The sequence below is a fragment of the Equus quagga genome, chromosome 14 (assembly GCF_021613505.1).
Source record: "Equus quagga isolate Etosha38 chromosome 14, UCLA_HA_Equagga_1.0, whole genome shotgun sequence".
Classification (NCBI taxonomy): Eukaryota; Metazoa; Chordata; class Mammalia; order Perissodactyla; family Equidae; genus Equus; species Equus quagga.
This window is the reverse complement of record NC_060280.1, coordinates 8,805,601-8,820,953: the sequence shown is the minus strand read 5'-3', so window position 1 is coordinate 8,820,953 and position 15,353 is coordinate 8,805,601. Positions and strand designations below refer to the sequence as shown.

Below are 15,353 nucleotides of genomic sequence, written 5' to 3'. Positions count from 1 at the left end.
AGTACTCTTTGTGATGTTGTTTTTAAAGGTTTCCCATTTATTTGATAACGAGTCAACAGTGTTCTTTGCAATATTCATGGGAATTTGGGGTGAGTAAATAGTCATGTAAAAAACTTTCTCAACGTTATGTTATATGACCCATCCGTATAACATGTACAGATGGCATACCTTATGTACCAAAGGTAATTTTAGATCTTTGTGTCTTTGCTGGCATTGATACACTGATGGAGTCCACATCAGTGGTCTTTAGTCCTTGGTCCAAAAATGGTCTCTATTGATCATCTGTTCATTTCTCTGAGAGACAATATAATTTTTTTTTGAGGAAGATTAGCCCTGACCTAACATCTGTTCCCATCTTCATCTACTTTATATGTGGGACACCTGCCACAGCATGGCTGGAGGAGCGGTGCATAGGTCCACGCCTGGGATCTGAACACACGGACCCCGGGCCACCAAAGCGGAGCATGCAAACTTAACTGCTATGCCACTGGGCTGGCCCCAAGAGAAATATAATTTTTGAAACTTTACGTGTATTCAGCACTGTGGTAAAAACTCAATAAGTACTTAATTCAGGAGAGAATAAAGATAAATATTTTGTAGCTGCAAAATGTTGAGTCACAGATACAAACTGAAACAAGAATCAAAAACTGCTGAGGGATAAAAATCAATGTTTGAGTCTGAATTCTCAGTGTCTAATTCTAGTTTCAGGTTCCAGTTCCATTTGTTGAAAATCTTCCATATAAAGTGGAATTCCCCTTAATTTTGGAAATGTCCCCGTAGTTTGTCTTTCTCCTTTCACACAGGAAATAGAAGTGTCATGAAGTTGTTCCTACCATCAGTGAAGAAAATATTTTCTGTAAGAATAACTCAGCAAGAGGAAGTCTGAAGACTTCTAAAATATGTCTCAAAATCTAGGGGACTCTGGGAAAAAATAGACTTTTTTTCTTTCCAATTAAAAAAAAAAGTCTTTAACAAACACAAATATATGCATTTAAAAACTGGGCAAGGGAGCAAGGGCATCTTGATCAAGGCAAAAAGGCACCAAAAGTTGTGAGTGTGTGTGAAGCAGAGGGCTTTATGAGTTTCTCTCACTTCTGCTTGGCTGTGGCCTGAAGAGAGCAGCCCAGATTCAAAGGGAGAACAGAGGACAGAGAAAGCTTACTAACACTTCTCCAGCAACCCTGAGTTTGGTACGTTAGTGTAGGGCCATCTCTTCATCACGTGCTGCCAAATCCTGCCTGTACCATTACTTGGAATCAGAAGTGAGTGATAGGCACACAAATTACGACAAATGTAATAGTTTTCAGCTGTTTTCACTGGGAGAGACTGTGCACCAACACTAACTTACCTTCCAGCAAGATGGAGGAGCAGCTGTATATGGAACACCTAGCATGACTGTAAGGATTCTGAAGGGCGCTGCCATCACTCTTTCGGAAAAGTTGATCATAGCAGCGAATTGATTTAGCTTTGGTTTTTGAGGGTCTTGGCCAAATTCTATGGAAAGAACTTCAAGGATGTTTGTTTTAGTACAACAACTAATAACCAATTAAGCTGAATCAAAGGGTGAGTTGGCGGACTAGGTGTGAAGGAAAAGTATTCCACCTTAAAGAAACAACACTAATCCAAGGGGTCGAGACCTAAAAATGATGCGTAGCACGCTTTGTAGTGGATGGTAGGAGATACTTTTTTTTTTTTTTAACTTTTTGGTTTATTTGTAATAAAAATACATACCCATCCTAGGAACTTCAAGCAGTGTGTAGACGCAGGAAGAAAATAATGTTAAAATTACTAGAAATAGAATCATTATTTTGGCAACGATTTTTCAGAATCTTTTACTCTATATGTGTGGGCACATGTGTTCATATAATTTTACATAAATGGTATAAAAATATGCATAGTTTTAAGCCTACTTTTTCTTCAACAACGAGTGATGAGACTCCTTCCATAACAATAATATGTGGATGGGTGTGTGTGTGTATTTTAATGGAATATGATTGCCTTTTATGAATTTATCACACTTTATCCACCCAGTTCTCTATTGGACATTTAGGTCACTTCCACTTTTATCCCCTCAGTTTTACTGAGATATATTTGACATATAACACTGAATTAGTTTAAGGTGTACAACATAATGTTTTGATATGTGTATGTATTGCAAAATGATAACACAATAAGTTTAGTTAACATCCATTACCTCACAGAGTTACAAATTTCTTTTCTTGTGGTAAGAACATTTTAAATCCACTCTTTTAGGAACTTTCAAATATGCAACACAGTATTTTTAACTGTAGTCACCATGCTGTGCATACATCCCCACAACTTAGTCTCATAACTAGAAGTTTGTACCTTTTGACCACTTTCACCCATTTCCCCCACCCACCACCCCTTTCCTCTGGCAACCACCAATCTGTACTCTGTTTCAATGATTTTCTTTAGATTCCACATATGAATGAGGTCATACAGTATTTGTCTTTCTTTGTTTGACGTATTTCACTTAATGTAATACCCTCAAGGTCCATCCATGTTGTCGCAAATGGCAAGATTTCCTTGTCTTTTTTGTTGCCTGAATAATATTCCATTGTATATATATGCTACATTTTCTATACTCATTCATCCGTCGATGGACACTTAAGTTGTTTCCATGGTTTGGCTATTGTAAATAACACTGCAAGGAAGCAGAGCAGATATCGCTTCAGGGTAGTGATTTTGTTTTCTTTGGATAAATACCTAGAAGTGAAATTGCTGGATCATATGGTATTTCTGCTTTTAATTTTTGGAGGCACCTCCATACCATTTTCCATAATGGCTGTACCAATTTACATTCCCACCAACAGTGGACAAGGGTTCCCTTTTCGCTACATCCTCGCCAACACTTGTCCTCTGGATGATAGCCATTCTACAGGTGTGTTTTTGATTTTCATTTTCCTGATGCTTAGTGATGTTGAGCTCCTTTTTGTGTACCTGTTGGCCATTTGTATGTCTTCTTTGGAAAAATGTCTAATAGATCCTGTGCCCATATTTTAATCCTATTGTTTTTTTGCTATTGAGTTGTATGAGTTCTTTATATATTTTGGATATTAACCTCTTATCAAAAATATGATTTGCAAATATTTTCCCTCATTCTGTAGGTTGCCTTTTCATTTTGTTTATGGTTTTCTTTGCTGTGCAGAAGATTTTTAGTTTGATGTAGCCCACTTGTTTACATTTCTGTTGTTGCCTTAGCTTTTATGTCAAATCCAGCTAATGATTGCCAAGTCTGATGTCAAAGAGCTTACCCACTCTGTTTTCTTTTAGGAGATTTATGGTTTCAGGTCTTACACTCAAGTCTTTAACCCATGAACCCAAGAATAGACAGACGAGATTGTCATTTAGTGATACAATGGAATACTATACACCAATGAAAAGAAATGAACTTTTGCTTTACACAGCAGCATGGATTCAGTTTACAAACAAACTTGAACTGAAACAAAACTTGACATAAAACCTGTCATTTATGTAAAGTTCAAAAACAGGCAAAACTATCCTATAATATTAGAAGCTAGGAGACTAGTTAAATTTCTGGTTCAGAAGAGACATAAGGGAGGGTTTCTGGGGGTGCTGGTGGTGTTCTATTTTTTGATGCTGATGTTTATTACATGAACGTGTTTATTTTGTGAAAATTCTTTCAATTGTGCAATTATGTTTGATATACTTTTCTGGAAATATATTACTCTTCAAATGAAAGTTTGTTAAAATTGTATGTAATATATAATATATATTTGTGTGTACATACAAATATATATATAGAGAGAGAGAGAGAGAGAGAGATTGTGCTGTGGAATGGCTCTTATGTTTTCTTTAAATTTCCCTAAGCCTAAGAAAGTGGTACAGTTGTGAATGATTTCAATAAACAGCATACAAACAAATTCTAGATGTTAGTAAAAAGTTAAGTTTAAATGTTACTTCACATTATCTGAATGAAGAGAGACAGCAATGTGCCTGAACATTTTTTTCTTTGCATGGACTACTGTCTAAGAAATCAACTTGAATTTTTCTTTTTTGCGGTGAGGAAACATCTGTTAGCTTCCTCTTTTTGGTGAGGAAGATTGGCCCTGAGCTAACATCTGGTTCCATCTTCCTCTATTTTGTATGTGAAACACCACCACAACATCACTTGATGAATTGTACGTAGGTCTACGCCCGAGATCCGAACCTACAAACTCTGGGCTGCCAAAGAGGAGGGCATGAACTTAACCACTATGCCACAGAGCCGACCTCATAACTTGAATTTCTATATATGAGTTATTTCAACATTATTACATGTATTATGCCAACATTAATCATTTTATAATTTTATCGTCCAACTTAATAGTGACAGAACAATCATGCAGCCAAATGATTTTTAAAAGTAGAGGAAAACCCAGTTATTTTCTTAGTCACTTTATTTCTCTGTCTCTTGATTATAGTTGTTTTTATACATTTCTTTGCTTGTAGTCACATTGTTTTTGGAGTTTTGGAAACAGCGACAAGCGCGACTAGAGTATGAGTGGGACCTGGTGGACTTCGAAGAGGAGCAGCAGCAGCTTCAGCTGAGACCGGAATTTGAAGCGATGTGCACACACAGGAAAATGAATCCAGTGACTAAGGTAGATTAGGAAACAGAAATGGGCAGCATGTCTCAGTGGACACACTGCTGTAGGGTGCCTCTCAAATAATAATGTGTATTTTAATTTGCCTTTAATATATTCTCCAACTGTAAATCATAAAAACTTCTTTACTTGTTTCTAATAGATGTTTCAAATGCATACAGAAGTAGATAGAAAAGTAAAATGAACCCCAGGATGGACCCCTCAGCCATCTTAAATTAATACTAATTCTTGGACAGTCTTGTTACATTTATACACCTATTCCTCTCTGCCACTAGACTATTTTGAAGCAAATCCAAGACATCATATTATGAAATACTTAGTTTTAATACTAAGTGAAATAAAAAGAAAATCGAGACTAGTATATGTACTGTGGGTTTTATTTATAAATGTGCATATGGAAATGATACTAAGTTAATATGCAAAAATTTAAATAACATTGTATTAAGATAGTGGGCTTATGAGTGATTGCTTCATTAGATCAAATTTTATTCACCTAATGCTTTTTAATTGATTATAAAGGGAAGATCATTGCACTGGTGTATGGGGTGGGGGGTAGTTCAGATTCTGAGATCCTTAACTGGCAAACTAGCTGTGTATTGTTGACTGAGCAATTTGACTTCTTGGACTTCAATTTTTTATGTGAAAATAGAAGGTACTTTGCCTTCAAAGACCAGACTCTTGGCCACGTATTCTTAGAGCCCCTCCCTCTCCGTAACCTGACATCACTGTGTTACCGATGCTACTAAAGGGAGGGTAGAATATGTTTCTAACAGGTTCTGCAGTAGAATTCCCGACTCTGTTCAGGACACATTCTTGAGGTGTGATACTCAAAATTCTGTTCACACTTTAGACATTACTAAGCCTTTACTAAATTGCATGGAAACATTACAAAAAATTCAGGAAATGAATAAAGGAAAAAACACCTCAGAAAATACATTAACAACTTGGGTGGCATTTTGAAATTAAGAAAATATATTAAAAGAGATATTGTCATAATAATGACATGTGTATCTATTCATATTTTATGGGATAAAAAAGTAAATTAAAAGCAGGCCTATTGGCTTTACCAAAAATTATTGACATAAAAACAAGATGTGATGAATGTTTACATTTGAAACCAGATGAAAAATAATATGTATTGATTCACAATGACTTATGGACTTCCCTTATCTTTAATGGTTTTGAAGTCAAGTTTTTTTGACTTACTTGCAGTGTTTCCTCAGTGGTGAGTACAACCAGAACTTTCACATTTGAGTTTGTGTAGGGAACACACATATGCCTGCATGGACGCACACACGGACACACACATGTATAATCACATATGTGCACACATATCCTGGGGTTTAAGAGAGCTCGTGGACAGCCTATGCTGCCTGTTGAGTTCTGTTTGCATTCAGTTCCCTCTTAAATCCTTAAGGTATAAAATCTTATGTTTTAGATAGAATTGCACGATTTAGATTTCTACTGACAACTATTTTTTTACCATATGGCAGTATTCTTTTGGGTAAGATCTAACTGCCCCTTGATATAGCTAAGAATGTCAGTTGATATCATTAATATCTTCCATTAATGACTTAAAAAAGCATCAAGGGAGAACATCCTTGGCCCCTGGACTATGTGGAAGAACACAACCCTATAAATATAAAGAAGGCCCCCTATTTAATATCATGCCAAGCAATTACAGAGCAACGCAATTCAACTTAATTCACTTAGAATAAAATTGTAACATCGTTAAAGCATGTCCACTCAAGCAGCAGCCCTCAGGGGTTGACTTGTTTCCTGGCTCCCAGGCCCTGAATACCACTCTGATCCAACACTCAGGAACTAGTGTGTGTCCATCACATCTCATCTGAGATCCCGGAAGGTTTCTCCTTAAAGGGAAGGAACCATTGTTAGAATGTAGTCTTCCGTGAGCTGTAGTGGAAGCTTTGGGGAAGTTTCTGCTTTCGGCATTGTGATTTTGACTGCTGCTTGGAGTCCCAACTTTGAAGTAGACATTGAATTTTGCTGTGATTTCTTCAAAATTATAGGAGATGGAACCCTACATGCCTCTATGTAGTCGTCTTCCATGGTACTTTTTGTCAGGAGCCACGGTGACATTATGGGTAAGCGTTCTTTAAAAACTGATATCATCTCTGACATGCAGTCGTATTAGGATTATCTCCACAGTTTCATCTGCAGGAGCTCTTGAGTCCCTCCCTCCCCCGTCCTTTTATCTTGAATAGAGCTCTTTACAAAATAAACCGTAGTCCACCTGAGTGTGCCACAATTGAACCTTGGAAGAAGAGCTGGAGGGAGAGCGAGGAGCTTTGTCTTAGAGCCTGACCCTCTCCCCTCCCAGCTCTTCGTTGATTAGGGGAGAATTTGAAACCAGAACAGTATGACAATTTGCAGACTCTGGTTAGTTTTTAAAAAATCATTCATTTATCTTTATCTCTACTTAAAATATCTGCAAAAAATGAAAGAAAAAAACTCGCATATACTATTGAAGTTCATTCTCTTGCTGAGATAAACAGAAGAAAATCTTCCTTCTTCTCCTTGAAAAATTCAGTTGGCTTATCCCATGTGAGGGAGTCGGGTTTTCTCCATGCCTTTTAGCCATTAGATTCCCCCATCACCATAATCTATTTCCTGCCTTCCCTTTTCCAAATTCGTGCCCTCCTACAGGCAGCCTTTAATTTGAGGAAAAGAGGTCATGTTACCCTCTGACAGTTTAACAGGTTGAAATATCATTAGCAATTGTAGATTATAGTTTAACCTCACCATCCATATTGTCTCATGATTTTTTATCTTTGGCATTTAGCATTTGGTGAAGGTATTAATTTTCCTATTTTAAATGCATTTTCTTAGATGATATAACAATCATGGAGGAGAGATGGTAGAATAAAAGGGGGACAGTAATCCATTTGGAATGCCCCTCGTGAATTACTCTGGAGTCTGGTCCCAGAAAGATTTTTCTTCCTTTTGTTTTCAGTACTCATTCAATCTGAGTCTCTTCCTCAACTTTCAGAATAAAACTCTCCAATTATCTCTATAAAGCCATCCCTAGATTTTTGTGTTTTTGTGGTTTGGAAAGTGTATAAAATTTATGCAGACTCTACACAAATATCTACACTACCAGGCGTATCAGACCACTAATGGCAACATTCCGAGAGGAAATGAAATAGAATATTTAAATGTATTTTTCTCTGGGAAATAAGTGATCTTCACACCACATGTTTGACTCCAGCCTAGAGCAGAGGTTGGCAGACATTTTCTGTAAGGGTGCCAGATATATTTTAAGCTTTGTAGGCCACAAATAGTCTCTGGCGCATAATTGTCTTTATTTTTCCTTATGACCTTTAAAAATGCAAAAAACATCCTTAACTCCAGGGCCATCTAAGAGTAGGTAAGGCCATGGGCAGAATTGGGACTTCTGACTAGTTTTCCAGCTCTTGCTAGAGGATGGGCAGCCAGTAGATTTCTCTTTTAGACTTCCCCAGCTGCTGCCATATGCCTCATCTCTAACCCTTTTACTTTACTGGTATTCATTTCCTGCCGTCTATGGGGCGAGAGGCTGACTTGGTTTGCTTTCCATGTCAGAGCTGCTCAACTTAATGTATGAGACAAAGAGAACAGTGTGTTGCAGATATGTGTGCATCACAGAGACACAGAGACCAGGGTGACCAATTCGTTGTTTCTCTCCCCCAGATGTCTCTCGTCATCGCGTGTATGGTAGCTGTGATTGTATACCGCCTGTCAGTCTTTGCCACGTTTGCCAGCTTCATGGAAAGTGAAGCATCCTTAAAGCAGGTCAAAAGTTTCCTCACTCCCCAGATAACCACCTCACTCACTGGATCGTGCTTGAACTTCATTGTCATCTTGATCTTGAATTTCTTTTATGAAAAGATATCTGCCTGGATTACAAAAATGGGTAAGTTGCCCAGAGCGTTAGTGTGACTCTGAACAAGGGTCCCTACCAGTGCTCTACATCCATTTTGGACCTTCCTGCAGGGAGTTCATTTTTTAAAGGTACACTTTAAGGCAGTTCTACTCTATAGGTGGACCCGTAGCCCGGTGCGGCAGAATCACCTAACAGCGACATTCAGGCCCATCACAGTGGAAGCAGGAAGAAGAACTAAAAGGAAGAATTAGGATGCTGTAGATCTTTTTGAGTATTCTTGTCTTAATTCTCCCTTGTTAGGGCTAGCTGAATCCTACGAAAAATCCTCACTTTTCTCAAGACATAATTTTTATTTCATGTGTGTAGTATTTAGAAGGTATTTGATCTTGCAAACGATCATGAGAAAAACAGAACCATTAGCTCCTCCTGAAGAAATCTAAAATTTCGCACTTCTCTTTTCAGTTGCCATGTCTTCGAACCTGGATTATTTTCTTTTAGAAAATGTTAAAATTTCTCCTCAGGCCGTGAGGGGAGGTGGCGGGGTGACAGGTGAAGTGGGAGAGTCAGTGAGGGAGGGGAGCGCGGAGCACAGGTGCTTCTGGCCTTGCCCCCGCCACTCGGAAATAAGGTCAGAGACTCTCCTGGAGGCCTCAGCCTCTCTGAGCACGCTCTCCAGGAGCCGTGCCCGCCTCCAGACCTGTGCAGAGAGGTCGTGCCCAGTGGTACAAAACGAGCACGTCATTCCCTCAGCACTGGAGTGAGCACTGGGGAGCAACTTTCGTTAGACACTCTCCTCAGGTTTGGAGTTCCCATCTCTCAATTTTACTTTTCTTGTGCTATCCGCAGCAAAACCATTCATCGCAGGCAGCACCTGAAAAATCACAGCTTTTTTCAATGACAAAAATCACTTATATTCACATCACAGATTTTGTGGGAATGCAGCTAAATTTCACTGGAAGGGAGAAGTTTCCTGTGTGTTTAGAGTAATCTGTATCACTCTCTCCGCGTTGCTGAAAATGGGATGGATTTGGCTGGATCAGCTCATGCGCTTGGGAAATCATCAGCTCAGAAAAACACGCTCCCTTCCTCTTATCTGCCTCATGATACCCTGCTGTGGGGTCAAGAGAATCTCATATTTTCTTGTCTTTGGAATTCATTAAATGGTAGATCATGCATTTTAAATAGAGAGGGAAATGTGTGCTATAACTGCCGCCATTTGCGTGGCATTGTTTTCAAAATTGATAGAGCCAGTTAATTCATGAGAGGAAACGCAGTTCGGTTTGGAAATCATCCCCTGCCCTTGATAGGAGTTTGCTTTGTTTAAACCTGATTGAAAACACACGAGAGAGAGGGAGCTGATGTGTTTACAGGACATCATGTCCTGTAAGGGGTTGAGTATGAGGCTCTGTAGTCTGATATGGGTTTGAATTCCATATTCTGAGTGGGTGACCCTGGGCAAGTATTTCACCCCTCGAAATGTAATAATGACGGCTTCCCAGGCTTCTCCAGTGATAGAGTAATACAAAGTCTCTAATAGAAAGTCTGGCACAAAGTCAACAGTTACTTACTGTTGGTCTATTATGGGTGGAGTGGGGATCATTGCAGCAGGCTCTCGGAATAAGATGAGTAGATAGCCGCTTGTCCCAGGAAGTATGAAATGTAAGGAGAAACAGGAAGGTACATCATTAAACTTTGGTGTTTTTTTACTTAACAGAAATTCCTCGAACTTACCAGGAGTATGAGAGCAGTCTTACCTTGAAAATGTTCCTGTTTCAGTTTGTAAATTTTTACTCGTCCTGCTTCTACGTAGCTTTCTTTAAAGGGAAGTTCGTGGGCTATCCCGGAAAGTACACATATTTATTCAATGTGTGGAGAAGTGAAGAGGTAAGAATTCCCTTGAGAGCGGAGATTTGTGGCTTCAGTAACTCAGTGTTAACCAAATGCCTTCTGTGTGGCCACCGCTAACTCCAATATTGTCAAGTTGCAAGAGAAGTGTGAGATGCTGATCCTGTCCACAGAGGGTACTAGTCTTAGAATCCGGCCATCAGAAAGACTTTCCAGTTTCTTCTGGGCAAGAAGTTATATTATGCCTATTGTTTGGCAGTAAAACGAGCTGTGAAATGGGATAAGTACGTTCTGTATAGCCGACGGCTCCCTGCAAAGGATGAATGACAACTTCTGGAGCTGTGGCAGAAAGGGCTCCACCAGGAGTTACAGAGTTAGACCAGATCAGTGCTTTCCAAACCTGCCTGTGCATCCAAATAAAGATTCAGAATTTTCTAACAATGAGACTCAGAGATCCCCAGCTGAATCTAATACAGCTAGCCTGGTGCTGGTCTGTGGTCACACTTGGACCTATTGAGCTAAATATCCCTTTGCTATCCATGCCAAGCAAAATCTTCAGGTTCTGATCTTCTGGTTTGGGATTTCTTTTGTTGCAAAAGTCCATCTTTCATCATTCACTTCTTTTTTCTCTTCTTGCTTCTGACTAGTGTGATCCTGGAGGCTGTCTGATAGAATTAACAACCCAGTTGACCATCATAATGACTGGGAAACAGATCTTCGGAAACATTAAAGAAGCCATTTATCCGTATGTACGACTTGGAAGCTTTTGCTTAATTTAAGTAACCATGAGAGATTTCCTCTGGAAGAAAATGGAATTCTTTGATTATCATGGTGCTTTTGTTAGCAAATATTTTAGTCAATAAAAAAACTTCATTTTTAATCAACAGTCAAGAAGGAATTAAGGTAACAGAGGCTTTTAAATATGCATCTCTACTGAGTATCCACCTCTCCTGTGAAGGTTCCACTGGAAATCTAGACATTATCTCCACTGTAGATTATTCTATGTGATGCACATTATTCTCAGGATTACTAAGCATTGAACTCTGTAAACAGATCTATATGTCATGGACACACCTAGGCACAAAAATTGGTTGTGAATGAAATGCTGGTATGTGAAGAGGTTGCTCTCTGTTCCGAAAGCACAGCAATAATGAATACATTATAAAAAGAGACAACCAAAATGACAGTTGATCTTCAATATAAGATGAATATCCCCATGGATAAAAAGAGAAGGCTCATACACCTGTGGTCCTGCAGGGCTCCTTGTTAGGAAATGACAGTGTCGGGTTCTCACACCTGCAGCGTGAAGTGGATTAAAATGCCCTGCTTAAGTGGGGGGATGGGGCAGCTTCACTACATGTACTTGAAGCCAGGGACTGGGTTCATTCTCACTTATTCATGAAAGAAGCTTGAAAAGATCCTTTCCCTCTGCTGCCCTGGCGCAGTTCCATGTGCTCCCGGGCTTCTATGTCATGTGCTGACGAAGGACATAGACATCCTTTCAAGCAGTATTTGATCCACGACATTCCTAGTATTGCCACAGAGAAATAACTCCAAGCCGTTGTTTTAAGTGCTGGCTCCAGATTGAGAACACAGAGGACAGAATGGAGGTAACCCCTAAACCAAACACAAGGGAGGCGATAAATATGCACAGACAAGATAAGAGACAGGCAGACAGGCGAGTAAAAGAAAAAAGAAACAAGTAAAATTAAGCCTACAAACCAAAATTCCAAAACTTATAATGAGATTTAATGCTACAAAGGCTGCTAACAAAATCAAGTTTTAGAAAGTGAACTTACTCTATCTAGAAGATTCTGGCAAAGTCTAAAAATATATGAGGAGGTGATATGTCATGAAAAAGGATTAGGAAGTCATTTAAGTAAAAACATATAAATTAAGCAAGAACAAATGAGTATAAAAAAAGAATCAATTGCACGTAAATGAAAACTGGTACTTTAAATAGAGTAGAACAGATGGGATCAGTTACACACTGGAATGGAATTTGTATGCTGAAAGGTTATTTTGAAATCTATATGAATGGAGAGAAACATTGTATTCATGGATTGGAAGACTCAACCAATTATCTCCAAAATTGATATATAGATTTAATGTTATTCCAAACAAAGTATCAAGAGGATTTTTGTAGATATAGACAAGTGGATTCTAAAATTTATATAGAGGGCAAAGGAACTAGAATAGCCAAAACTATTTTGATAAAGAAGAATAAAGTTGGAGGAATTACACTACTTGATTTTAAGACAACTGTAAAACTATATTAGTTTTACAAGACTGGGATTGGCAAAGGGATAGATTCATAGATCAGTGGAACAGAGTAGAGACTGCAGAAATAGAGCTACATACATATGGCCATTTTATTTTTGAGAGAAGTGCAAAAACAGTTCATTGAAGAAAGAACAGTCTTTTCAACAACTGGTGCTGGAACAAGTGGACATCCATATGCAAACTAACGAAACTCGGTGTGAACTTTACACCTCATTCAAAAAATGAACTCAAAATGGATTATAGATGATAAAACTTTTTTTTTTTTTAAAGATTTTAGTTTTTCCTTTTTCTCCCCAAAGCCCCCCGGTACATAGTTGTGTATTCTTCGTTGTGGGTTCTTCTAGTTGTGGCATGTGGGACGCTGCCTCAGCGTGGTCTGATGAGCAGTGCCATGTCCGCGCCCAGGATTTGAACTAACGAAACACTTGGCCACCTGCAGCGGAGCGGGCGAACTTAACCACTCGGCCACGGGGCCAGCCCCGATGATAAAACTATTTTTAAGAAAGTAAGGAAGTGATGAGAATAAAATTCAAGATAGTGGTTACTCTGTGGGGATCGAGGAGTTTGTAGTTGGAATGGAGCACGTGGGATTCCTGGCAAAGTTCTCTTCTTGAACTGGGTGGTCTCTTTTCCATTTTGACTCCAGTTACACACATGTCCATCTGTCTGACATTGTCTCAGAAATCTCAGGGGTTCTGTTCCCTTTTCATTATCTTTTTTTCTCTGTCTTTTTCAGTTTAGATATAAGCAGTATATGTGTTCCTTTTAATCTGCATTTGCTAGAGTACTTCGTATTGTCTCATTGCTTAATTTTTGCCCATTTGGAGGCAAAATGATATCTCAGTCTGGGTTCACTTTGCATTTCCCTGAGTAATGACATGAATGAGCATTTTTTGGTCATAGGTATTTCATCTTCAATGAAATGCTTGCTCATGTTGCTTAACCATTTTTCTGCTTGTCTGTCTTTTTTTAAGTTGATTTTAGGAATACTTTATAACTTCTGGTTGCTGTGTTTTTGTTTGTTTTAGGTTATATGTGTTACAAATATTTTATCCCAACATAAGTTTTGTCCTTCCATTTTTTTAATCGTATCCTTAGATCACAGTTTCTCAACCTCAGCACTATTGACGTTTTGGGCCAGATAACTCTGTTGTGGGGGCTGCCCTCTGCCACGTAGGAGGTTTGGCAGCATCCTTGGACTCTGTCCACTAGGTGCCAGCAGCCCACCCTCTCGCCAGTTGTGACAACCAAACATCTCTCCAGACATTGCAGACGTTCCCTTGCGGGCTAACTCACTCCTAGTTGGGACCCACTGCTGTAGATGCACAAAAGTACATCCTTCTAATATAGTAAAATTTATCCATCTTTTCTTTTATAGGTTGGCATTTTTTAAGTCTTGTTTAATAAATCCTTCCCTACCCCACGATCAAAAAGATATTCTCATACATTTAGCATTGTAACATTATTGTCTTTCTCGTTTAAATTCTTAATATATATAGAAAAGATTTTTGTGTTTGATGTGAAATTCAAATGTAATTTTTTACACTCATGCCCACATATACGTATAATTGTCATGTTACCGTTGATGGAGAAGCTCCTGTTCCCTGGTCTCTGTGATCTGCAATACCGTTTATGCCAGACAGCAAGTGCAAGGCTGTTACTGGGTCCCCATGCTGTTCCAGGGGTCTGTCCCTGCACCAGTACTACACTCTCTTATTAATACAGCTCTTTAAGTCTTGACATCTGGTGGGGAAAGTGTTACCAATGGATTGTTCATCTATAGAAGTATCTTGGCTATCCTTGATCTTTCGTCTTTCTGTATAAATTTTAGAAACATCTTGTCAGATTTCACATAGAAAAATATTTTGATTTTTTGTTTGAAATTAGATTTCAGTTGTTTCAATAAAAACAACTGACATTTTTATAATGTCAAGTCTTTTTATTCATGAACATTTATTTGGACTTAAATGACTTTTTTTTTTTTTTTTTTTTTGCTGAGGAAGATTCTGCCTGAGCTAACATCTGTGCCAGTCTTCCTCTATTTTGTATGTGGGTCACCACCACAGCATGGCTAGTGAGTGGTGTAGGTCCGCGCCCAGGAACCAAACACAGGCTGCTGAAGCATAGTACGCCAAACTTAACCACTAGGCCATGGGGCTGTCCCCTGCACTTCAATGACTTTAAAGAAAGATTTAAACTTCTACATATACATCTTATAAATCTTTTGTCAAATCCATTTATAGGTACTTTTAATTTTAGTTGCTATTGCAATGGTATCTTTTAAAACTTATGTTCTACCTGTGTTTTGTGGATGTATAGAAACGAAATATAGTGATAAACTCTATTATTATTTCTAGTAATTTCTGTCTGACTTCATTTGGATTTTCTGTGCCGACAATCCATCACATCCTTGTTAGTCATCATAGATTCTCCTTCACGTCCCCTTCTTTACCTGTTTGTTTTTCGTCTGGTTGTGTTGGCTCAGACCTCCAGCAGAGCCTTGAGTGTGACCATGCACACCCTTATTTTGTTCTTGATTCTAACAAGAATGCTTCTAACTTTTCCCTGTTAAGAATGATGTCTGCCCCAGGATTTTGGTAGATGCTTTTGATCAGATTAAGGTAATTTCCTTCTTTTCCTACTTTTCTGTCATAAATAGATTTTAATAGGTGCTGGAAATATATCAAATGAATTTTTCTCCATCAATTGACATG

At 38.6% G+C, this 15,353-nt stretch overlaps 1 protein-coding gene across 1 annotated transcript in view; it reads left to right on the top strand.

Annotated features, from left to right (window-relative positions):
- Positions 1-15,353, top strand: part of ANO5 (anoctamin 5) — a 93,350-nt gene that overhangs the window by 66,330 nt on the left and 11,667 nt on the right. The window contains exons 12-17 of the mRNA XM_046685487.1: positions 29-89; positions 4,474-4,625; positions 6,659-6,733; positions 8,319-8,541; positions 10,226-10,395; positions 11,004-11,101. Coding sequence (XP_046541443.1) covers positions 29-89; positions 4,474-4,625; positions 6,659-6,733; positions 8,319-8,541; positions 10,226-10,395; positions 11,004-11,101 — 779 coding nt within the window. The remainder of the gene's footprint in view (positions 1-28; positions 90-4,473; positions 4,626-6,658; positions 6,734-8,318; positions 8,542-10,225; positions 10,396-11,003; positions 11,102-15,353) is intronic.